Source organism: Camellia sinensis, chromosome 14 (assembly GCF_055761805.1).
Source record: "Camellia sinensis isolate YWXY chromosome 14, ASM5576180v1, whole genome shotgun sequence".
NCBI classification, from domain to species: Eukaryota; Viridiplantae; Streptophyta; class Magnoliopsida; order Ericales; family Theaceae; genus Camellia; species Camellia sinensis.
Genome location: NC_138974.1, coordinates 80,636,616 through 80,647,658, shown reverse-complemented (window position 1 = coordinate 80,647,658; position 11,043 = coordinate 80,636,616). Strand labels below are relative to the sequence as shown.

Below are 11,043 nucleotides of genomic sequence, written 5' to 3'. Positions count from 1 at the left end.
TTCATAATCAAAACAGGTCTTATTATAAAATTTTCTATATCCAAGTTTCAACACATAACTCAGCAGTAGCAATATTGATTCCAAAAACAAGGAACAATTCACAAAACCCTATTCTAAACCCCAAAAAACAAAAAACAATTCATTCCAACAAAAATTTAACATAATCAGCATCAATTTCAAAAAAAAAGAACATCTGGTGTTAACAAGGTTGAGTATTGTTGTTCTTTTTTATGTAGGGCATCCAGCTCCTTTTTGGCCTCTGCAAATCTCTCTTTGTCGTACTCGTCAACAAGGTAAACTACAGAATCTACCTGCATGATCAAAAATTATATACTATTTGTGAACAAAATTCAATAAGCGCTGTCATATAAATGAGCTGTGATTTGTCCTTTTCGTGCCTTGACAGTGAAAAAAACTAACAGCAATAACAATAACAGGATGGAAAATTAAATCGCTTTGGTCGTGTAATCAATTATACATTGATGAAAACACTGAAGGTCAAATAAAAATCATTCACCAAAACTTAACATGCTTTACTTACAACATTTGCAGATTCATCATTTTCCAAATATATTTCGGGATTTCACCAGACATGTTGCAGTTTCTCAAAACCCTAAATACGAAAAAAATTAATAAAATTAAACTCAGGATGAAACTCACCTGCACACACTATAAATATTGAACATTATAAATTATATAATCATCAAACATACAATCTTACTAGCCCTGTAGTATTGCTCAAGGTAGGAAATTCCTGAGCCATCCCATTTTGGATACAATCTTATTTTGGATGTCGCGACTAATAAATTGGTCGTCAAAGCAGGAAAACAATACACCTGTAATTCCTAATAATTCATTCAATCCATAATAAACCTATAATTTTAATGCATCATTCAAATTAACTTAATCATTAACATTCGACACAATACATAATTCATTAACATTCGACACAATACAACTATTCTAAGTTTTCATTCACAAGTCACATATATCTAGCATAACAATTTGAAACATAACAATTTGAAACATAGCTTGATGAAACCCAATTAAATATTTGCAATAACATTGCAGAGCTCGTGCATAAAGAACGGCAGTGTCAGCTGGTGTTGGTTTGGAGAGAAGCTAACAGATGCACAAATCTATTGGCCAAGGAAGCTATTTCCTCATCTATCAATCAGGTCGCAAATACTGAGATAACAGCCCCTCTTTTAGTTGTTTTTGTTTCCCTTTTTTTTTTGGCTCCGGCCATCCAATATCTAAAAAAAATTCTCAATCCTGAGTTGAACAGTTCCTTTTCTCCTTCAAATATCCTCATCACAAAATGCGAGGAAAAACAAGGTTTAATAGTTTTGGTCTGTGTCCTACAATGCTTTTAATTGTTCCACAACTAAGTATATAATAAATGAATTTTATTTTTATTTTTTTAACTTTCCTACAAATAAGGCATCAAAAAACAGTCCAGTTGTATGTTATCTAGATTGCAATCTGGACAGCACATCCAGCAAAAGGGAAAAAACAATGTTCTTTAAAAGCGTCATACCTGTTGAGGGTACTGCGCGTAACCAGGGTATGCACCATATGCATATAATGAAGGATCATGTGTAGTCCCATAACCATAGGCATCATAACCTTGTCCGTAACCATAATAGGTGCTGCTCCATTGACTTGGATCTGCTTGCTAACTCCAAACACCAGGTAATTCCTACAACATAGTATTAAAAAATTGTGTAGTAATTAGCATTAACTGAATATTCTTTTAGAGACCAGAAACATCATTTGGCAAAAAGTAAGAGTCTTTTCAATTACACCTCATTACATACCAATCATGACTGCCAAACAACAGTCAAATCATGAAGATGTCAATACCTTTATGAAAATCATGAACCTTAATAATGTCCTTTCTGGCTTTGACATAGAGCATCAAATTTAAAGCAACAGTAGGAAAGGATAAATTGTAGATTATAGGTGATGTTGTGCCTGCTCTGATCTATACTTACTACACTACGCAATTACTGGTCTATACATTGATTTTCAAAAAGTCTTTGATGCCATGTTTGAAGCCTCATCCCACCCATCCTGTACATCAAAATTTGGAAAGAAAACCAACCCAATCAAGCACCCCTCATCCCGTACAGCCCAACCTCAGTCAAACTCATAGATTTCACACTAGCGAGAATAAAAGATGAAACTTTGCTCAACTGACATAGGAACCTACAGGCATGAGTAACTTATTCTTTTAATCAACATTATTTTCAAAGAGTTTCTGTTTTATTGTCCTTGTGGATTCAAGGTTGTTCCTATGGATTCAATAAATCACATCTAATCTAAAATGATATCAAGCCCATGTTGTCTACTAGAACAATAATTAGTTCCTTCCTCCATTACCACTGTGTCAATTGGTGTCAGAACGAGGTCTTCCCCGAGGGGTAGTTCATAACCATGGTTGCCTTCGGACAGGTCGTAACCCGAGCTCGTGGACTTTTCTTATCATCAAGATTATAGGTATCATGAAAATTTACCTAAATTTAGTGGTGGTGAATATTTTAAGATATTCTAGATTGGATACTAGATATATATATATATATTGAAAATATGAAAATTCCAAACAAATAAAAGTAGAGGTTTGTGTTATTAAAGCTTACAGGTCCTGCACTTTGGTGATAGTTAGATTTGCAATCATCAAGAGAGCAACAAGGCAAGGTGCGTATTCGTTCATGGTCAAGAATGAAAAGGCATATAATGGAGATTTTTTTGCCATGGAATTATGAGCAATTATTGGAGGAAAAATACAAGCCTAAGCACAATACTATTAATACTTATGTCGAAACTATCCTTGAAGGGCTCACGTTTGAAAACAAATCTATATTGTCTCGTGTCCAAGAAATAAATGAAGAAAAAGTCTTGAAAGTATACCAAGAAAAAATCCAAGACATTATTGCAAAAGTTGGAAGTCTTGTTACAGAAAGTGAAGATTCGTCAAACAAAAAAAAAAATTGTCAAATTGCAAGATGAGATCAAATTATGTAGTTCAAAATATTCACCAACTGATGGCTTAATAACAGAGGAAAACCGGAGGGCTACCACAGCGCAGAAGTTTGTTCTTGTATTATTGGGCAGTGCAATTAAAAACAAAGGTGTGCAACCACTTTTTGACTATGCTCTTAGTTATTTTCCTTGTCCTACTAAAGTGTACGACCTTGACCGAACTAATGAAAAGAAGGGTTTTTAAGAAGATGCCAAAATTCCTTGCTTAAGTAATTTAAGAATTCAAGGAATTGTTATTTCCTAAAAGAACTAAGAGAGAATGCACATAGATGGGAGCAAGTATCCTTTATGTGCCATATGCATTCAACAATCATCCCAAGAGGAGTTACACTTTTCCAAAGTCAAGTATGTGAAAAGATTATCCTTAACTATAAGATAGATGCAGACAAGCTCAAACGTATGAAGTTTCGATTCATAGTAAATCAAGGGTGAGGTTTTTTTTTCCTAAAGGGAGAGAATGATGTAAAACAAGAGTTTCAAAAAATTGTATAGTAATTAGCATTAACTGAATATTCTAGAAAAGGATCTTCCTTTGACCTGGTTTTAGGCCATCAACCATTGAAGGAATTGACCGTTGAAGATCTGCCATAGAAAACAATAAAAGCTCTTTGTTGACAAAATCACTGTACTTGATGACCTTCTCCTTCTGATCAAGGTAAGTGCCAAGCTGCAAATCACATAGACAAAGAAAGTGTTATTAGAAAAAGAACAATTACAGAACACCTTAGATTTTATGGAAGAAAGAAATTTAACTTCCAACCTCAAACTGTCGGAGCCAATTCTTCCTTGCTTCAATTTTCTTCTTACTGAAGGCAAGCTCAATTGCTTCCCCATCTTGCTCATGATCACCCATTTCTGTTGTATAAAGAGTTAATTGTACCACACATGGCTTTTACTTTTGGTTACATCCTTTTAACTCCTAACCCTTAAAATCCACTCAACAGATTCTCTCCTTGCCACCATTAACTTTTGGTTACAGCCACAATGCATGCTTATTTGCAAGTCATCCATTTTATACCCATGAATAATGGCCTAAATGAGTTTCGCATTGTTGCAACAAAAAAAAAAAAAAAAGTGCAGAACATGGTTCTGCAGCAAATCTAATCACCTAACTAATATTCCAAGCAACCAAAAACAGATGGTCAAAATCTAAGAATTTAATTAGAGGAAAAAAATGCAAATTAATATGAGCAATATTGAATTGAGGACCCGAAATTCCCTATTGATGGGTGATGCAAAAAAGTGTTGAAACTATATCCTATAAATAATGTTTGAGTGAAACACATTCTGTTCTATAATCAATGTTTTAAAAACCAGAATGGAGTTTAAAGCCTTTCAATAAGTGGAGATGGCAGTAGACTTGAAGAATTATTTACTAGTCAAAGAAAACAAAATAAAAAACAGAGTGAAGTAAATTAGCATTTCCTTAAATGGATCTTGTGGCACCAATAGGGCTATGAACAGTGCACTAGATCAAGGTCATCATAATTTGTCTTCAAATTATTTCTCATCTTTTTTGCTAATTATGTTTGTTAATAGGCATTTTGATATCAGCATGATGCCCCAAGTCAACCTAGTTACTTGGGTGGTTGGCCAACTAAAGGATTGGTAGACAGTTTGGGTTGAATGCATTGGCAACTAAGCAACATTTTATTACACAGCAATAGCATTGACTTCAAGCAAATACAAACATAAATTATTGTAACCACATCATGTTTGCCTATATAAATGCCATTTGAACAATTTTGTAAAACAATTAAAACTCAAATGAGACATGACCAAATAATTGAGAAAAGTCAGAGTTTGAAAACTGCATGTACTAACTTAAACTTTTCACTTTTAAGATACGCACGTGTAAAGATTGTAAAGTCTGTACTTATCCAAAAAAAAAAGAAAAAAAAAAGAGAAGATTGTAAAGTCTGTTTATTTTCCCCTTTCAATGTTCTATATGCTATCAAATTTCAACCTATAAAATATAAAGTTCTATTAAACTTAAAATTTCAGCTAAAAAAATCTTGTTTAAAAATTTACCAACCTTAATTTAAAATTTGAAGAGTTGATATTGTATAATTCTTATCACAAGTACAAAAGGCAACTAATTTCTTATAAACCAATGAAGCAAACAACTTACATCTAAATGAAAGTATTGTAAGCCAGTGAAGTAGTCAACTTACAACTAAATGAAAGTATGTTCTGTGCAATAACTTTTAGTCAGCAAAGGTTAGAACAGCAATTTATGAATTAAAATATTACAACTATGTGACAGTTTGAAGGTTACCTAAGTTGCATCCCATAAGATACTTTTTTGAGTCACAAGAAGCTCTCTCTTATTCTTTGATGGAAGAGGGGAACCATCATTAGCGGTCTCCTACTGCAACCAAGGCAGAATAACACCATCCATTTCAATAGGAAGAGAATTAGATCCTGCTGTATTATAAATTGTTTCTGTTTCCCTAGAATGTGACACTGCATCTCTAGTCTTTGTTACTCCTAAAGTCAAACTTGCATCACTCCTTTCTCCATCAAATAAAGAAATTTTAATATCTTCAACATTTGAAATGAAGTCCTCAAAATATTTCTCTGCTTCTTCAGTCAATCGTTTAGACACCTTATTTCTGTCATTACTCCTCTAGCAAATTGCAGAAGCATTGAAGTTAATAGAACACTTTATCATCACTACTCTCAACAAGGACTAAAGACAGATCCTGCAATTTACACATGGAGATTGAGAACCATACCTTTCAGGCCCGGGATGGTTTATCCACAATTGTAGAGCTCTTTGTATTAGGAAGCAATTCTGTTACAATTTAGATAGTTCCCTACCACGTTGCTCCTCCAAAACTATCTCAGCTAAGAGATCTTGTTTATGCCTTTCTGACTGGAAAATTTGTGGAAACTCAACATTTCACTACTTCAAGTCCTTAAAAAGCACAGAATAACAACATATCTTTCCAAGTTTGCTCATCTGTCAATTGCTTCAATATTCTGGAAACTCACATAAAACTGTCAATAACAAACTATCCCTCATTCAACTTAGTTTCACAAGATGGTGCTTCAATGGTGATCTAAAATTTATTATGTTATGTTTGTTATCATCATTTCATGAAAAGCAATGTTAGCAATATATTATGTTTAAAGTCATTTGTCAAAAACATATCTCTAACACAACACTATACAATTGTGATCATGTATCAAAATTTTACAATTAGAAAAACTAATTTATTTTTCCATCATCCAATAAAAAGAGAGTTTTTATCTGTTCAAGTATCCTAGACTTATAGTCAAATAAGCAATTTTACAGCATTAGCTTTTTCAGACGCTATTAATTTAAGAAGTTCGTGCTCAAATCAGTGGCATGGCATAATGATAATACCTATAATAATGGATAGAACATTAACGTAGCAATAATATAGTATTAGTAGTATTATATAATAATTAAATAACAAGAACACAATATTATGTGATGTTACTATATTGTATATATTAATTAACTAACAGTTATTATAAAGAAATAAATAGACTTTGTTATGCATGACGATGTTGGTGTTTCCCCTAAACCCAAGACTTTTTTCTTCTTTTTTTTTTTTTTTTGGGTGAATAAATCATAAATTAAAACAGGAAAAAATACAAGATTACAAGGGGGCATGCCCCAAGCCCAAACATGACAAAACAACCCAGCAAAAAAATAATAATAAAAATGACAAAACCAACAGAAGAAAATAAAACCAACTAAAACCCAACAAACAAAAACAACCCCTACAAAAATGGCCACAGTACATGTGAGGCAATAGCTGCAGAAACAGCGATACACACTCACAAACAACACCTAGACAGTTGCTAAACAGCCAGCAAACAGAGCTAGCAGCAGCAAGGCAGAATCAACAGCAGCAAGGCAGAGACACACACTCACACATGGCACCTGGGCAGCTACTCATAGAAGCTAAACTAAAGCATACACATCACAATCCTGTAGAATTTATAGATAGTAACAGCAGGCAGACACGACACCTGGACAGTAACAGCTCCATTCTTTATAAAGAAACAAAGCATCACAACCACCTACAATACTTGTGTTTACTCTTTTTTGCTGAAAACAGTGTAGTTATTTAAATAAAAAATAAGAAAAAAATGATAATGACTAGTATTGTTTACTCCATCTGATAGAATTATAATTTCACCCATGTATTAATTAAAAGTAAAAACTAATTAATGCCTAAGATAAAAACTTGCTCATAGATGACATTTCATCTTTAAAAACAAATAAAGATTAGCATTTCATGCAATAGTTAAAGAATTAAATATTATCTTTTATTTTATTTTTATTAAAGTATTTAAACAGGATAAACAGTATATAAACTTTATAAATGGAACCATTTAAGTGTAGCGAGATAAAATGCAAAATGGCCAAGACTATGTAAGGAATATTTGGTTATTTGAAAAAAAATAAAAATAAATGGGTAATTCCACGAGTTAAATAAACTGTGGCCAAACATTAAATATTAAGAGGTCACATATATATGATTTCAAAAAATATGCATGGCAACAAGTAGCAACAAAAGTAGCAACAAAAGTAGCAAAACAACTGTAAGCATTAGGAAGTAACAAAACAAAAGCTAAATTATCCATACAAACATTATAATTCATCAAAATTAAAGACAAACTCAGTCTCCAATTTGTCATCATTATAATTAATCAAAATGAAGGGTAAACTCTTAGTTTCTTAGAACTACTGAGAGAGACATACTTGGACAGTTTGTCAATGAGGTCTCACATTCTCAGTTCCACAAGAACTTCCTCTAGGACTGGTCCTTGATTCGTCAACAACATTAACAAATACAATTGGAAGGCTGCTACCTTGAAGTTTTTAAATGATAATTTTTTCAAACTTGGCAAGCAACACCAAATTTCTTTCCATTGTAACTCCTATGAGAGTGTCTCCTGACAATTGAAACAAAAATTCACTTGAAACCAGCTAAAATTTAAGAAGCAACAATTTGGAAGAGGCTAGAATGGTTGTCTAGATACTCACATATTGACCTGTTGCATCACGATCCATGATCAACATCTGAAGGTTTGGACATCGTTTAAAAAATATAGCAAGACCCACCAAATCAGTTTCAATATAGTTTGTTAGAAATCATAATCATAAAGGTCCCTATCCAAAAATGCACACCACAAATTTTTTTTTAAAAAAAGATTCTATCGAAACAACACTTATACAGCCAATATACAACACAATTGCTTCTCAAATCTAAACGAAATCGCTTGTCACTTCAGCAGCATATTGTGCCTTATATTGAAAACCCCTCACATTTCTTATGCATCTTCTAACCTCTAACTTCATATTTTAGACGTTCAAAATTGAATGTTTAATTTTGAACTTCTAATCAGCAGCATTTACAAGTTAAACCTGAGATCATCAGCTAAACAGTTTGGGCAAATGCAGTGTCCCCTTAGATTTATAATACAAAATTAACACTTTTAAATCAATTCAAGGTTAAAAGGGCAGTTAGGATTACCAAGAGAGCGAAAAGTAGAACAACCAATCCGAACAAATAGTATGCTTAATCTGCAATTAAAATTTGACAAAATTTAGAGCCCTAGCAACAACTTCATGCACATGAACTGTAATACTAATCAATTGAAGGTTTTTCACTTTGACATTTTATCAAACACTTGGTGAATATACTATATAACCCAATTTCAACATAACCCATTTCCCTGAACCACCCATCAATGAAAATCTCTTATTTAGCATATCAAATTCTCATTAAAAAAAATTAACATCAATCAATTAAACCCTAAAAGAACAAAAAAAAGTTGACATAAAGACAGAGCGAGAGAGATCAGAAATAGATGGAGAGAGAGAGAGAGACGCGCACACACATACCAGAAACACACATACCAGAAAGACAGAGCAAAAGAGATCAGAAATAGAAGCCCATGACTTATCAGGAGCCGCATTGTCTACAGTTGAAACCACATTCAACTCAGGATTCAGGGCCAGAGGATTTTGGCCTCTGCCTCCCCTTCCTCCACGACCACCTGACCCAGATCGACCTCTAATAGGTGTGTAAACCTTCGAATCAGCCATACCACCACCAACTCCATGAGAATGGACATTCCCAGCCATCAGAAGGGCATCAAGCTTCGATACCAGATTTCTCGCCCTAGCAAGAAAGAGGCTGTCTGGGATATACTTATTCGCGATCTACAACAGCTTCCTCACTCCCCTCCATTTCTACGTTGTCTGACCACCGAGATTGGAGAAGATTTAGGGCAGAAGCTGTTAGGGTTGAAGTTTCCTCTTGGATAAGATCACATGGGATCAGATCCTCCCGATCCACACCAGACATGGAAGCCTTCATACGATTAAGCTCCTCTCTTAACTCTTCAAAGGGCTTCGACTGAGTAACTCGCCGAAACGGATCCCCCTGTGCAACCTCCACCGAAGCTAACCCCAACGATGCAACCCCTTTCTCTCTTTCATTCATCGCCATAATATCACTCGTCAACCCTTCCATAGATTCCACAAAGGAAGAAGGGTTCAAATCGGCCTCACATACACAAAGGCTACTCACTGGTTCTAAATTTTTTTAATTTTTTTTTCTGTTTCTCAGAAACAAAACGACGTCGTTTTTTGATTGGCAACCAAATTTTTTTTGTCGCCAACCTAACCCATTTCCCCCTCTATGTTTCAAATTTCCCTCCACAAACTTTTGGCGACCAAAAGATCAAATTAGTAACAGAAAAAGTACCTACGCCAACAAACTTTTTTAGTCGCCAAATCTTAATCAACGGCGACTAAAATATTAGTCGCTAAAAATACAAATTTGGCGACTAATTTTTTTTGGTTGCTGAAAATAAGTTTTTGGTGACCAAATTTTTGGTCACCAAAAAATATGTGACCTTCCGCGACCAAATTTGTAGTTGGTCGGCAAAAGTATACCACTTTCTGCGACCAACTCATTTTTTGGTCGCCAAAATATAACCTTTTGCGACCAATAATATTTGGTCGCCAAAAATAATGATCATTCGCGACTAATTAATATTTGGTCGCCAAATGTCATTTTTTGGCGACCGAAATTTTTTTGGTCGGCAAAAATGGTCGGCAATTGTGTAAATTCTTGTAGTGTTATTCTTTGAAAATAGTTTATAATGTCAATTGACAGACCATGATCGAACTTGGCCATAATTAATAGGCCACAATTGGCAGAAAAATAAAATGTGATGCAAATAATGCCCCCTCATTTAAATGGATTGAAGAATGAAATCCGATTAAATGATTTATAAGGCGGTTTAGCACAATCAACATAAAGTATTTTATGGTGCAAATAATTCAGATTCTTGAAGAGTTATATTACATCCATAATAATTTTTAATCTATCATTGTCAATTTGGCGAACACTCCATCTTTGCCTTTATCGAGTGACATAGCAAAGAGTATATCCCTTATTTTTAAAATAAAGCAATTCTTTGTTAGCCACATTTTGGCTAGTTAAAAAGAATTTATTACATATAACATTTTTCATCCATTGTTGTTTTTCAAACCATGTCATGAAAAATTAATTTTTGGTATAATCTACAAGTCCAAAGTGGATGTTGGATCCCAAAACTCACATAATTGAATGTTATGAAAAAATCATAAATTTTGACACTTCGAATAATGCCAAAAAATTCACTTTCAATGAACGTGAATTCATAATTTTCAGTCATCTTTGGCTTAAAATCATGCCCCACAAGTAAATTTTTACCATCATTTTGTGATGATTTTTTTAACATTTTTTGAGAGAATGGGTTGTTCTTTTCTCTTTTTTTTTTAGCCATTAATGACTTGTCACTTTTTGCCACATTTGGCAAAACATCATGCTCCCCAAGTGAATCTTTATCATCAGGATTCTCAATAATTTTTGAGAGAATGGGTTGTTTTTTAATTTTAGCCATTAATGGCTTATGAAAATTCTCCAAAATCATATTATCTCCTTGACTTGATGTGCT

The 11,043-nt window shown here is 33.7% G+C and overlaps 1 protein-coding gene across 24 annotated transcripts; it reads right to left on the bottom strand.

Annotated features, from left to right (window-relative positions):
* Nucleotides 1-9,654, bottom strand: LOC114268872 (DNA topoisomerase 2-like). 24 transcript variants are annotated; one of them, XM_082907264.1, is made up of 12 exons: nucleotides 8,936-9,613; nucleotides 8,565-8,614; nucleotides 8,075-8,110; nucleotides 7,790-7,983; nucleotides 5,784-6,030; nucleotides 5,324-5,674; nucleotides 3,806-3,900; nucleotides 3,583-3,712; nucleotides 1,541-1,702; nucleotides 714-836; nucleotides 542-613; nucleotides 1-311 (listed from the first exon to the last, which is right to left on the bottom strand). In XM_082907264.1, the coding sequence occupies exons 6-9, from the start codon at nucleotides 5,337-5,339 to the stop codon at nucleotides 1,623-1,625; spliced, it is 321 nt and encodes a 106-aa protein (XP_082763390.1). In that variant the 5' UTR covers nucleotides 5,340-5,674; nucleotides 5,784-6,030; nucleotides 7,790-7,983; nucleotides 8,075-8,110; nucleotides 8,565-8,614; nucleotides 8,936-9,613; the 3' UTR covers nucleotides 1-311; nucleotides 542-613; nucleotides 714-836; nucleotides 1,541-1,622. The 24 variants fall into 24 exon arrangements, with proteins under 24 accessions (XP_082763390.1, XP_082763396.1, XP_082763388.1 ...); XM_082907270.1 differs by having other exon boundaries at nucleotides 5,324-5,416; XM_082907262.1 differs by having other exon boundaries at nucleotides 714-845; nucleotides 5,324-6,030; nucleotides 8,951-9,654.
* Nucleotides 9,655-11,043: the final 1,389 nt, after the last annotated feature.

Coding starts and splice junctions, on each gene's coding strand:
- LOC114268872 (XM_082907281.1), bottom strand. Junction 3,713..3,805: donor ATTGGCTCCGACAGTTTGAG/GTTGGAAGTTAA, acceptor TGTGATTTGCAG/CTTGGCACTTACCTTGATCA. Junction 1,703..3,582: donor GGTTGATGGCCTAAAACCAG/GTCAAAGGAAGA, acceptor ACTATGTTGTAG/GAATTACCTGGTGTTTGGAG.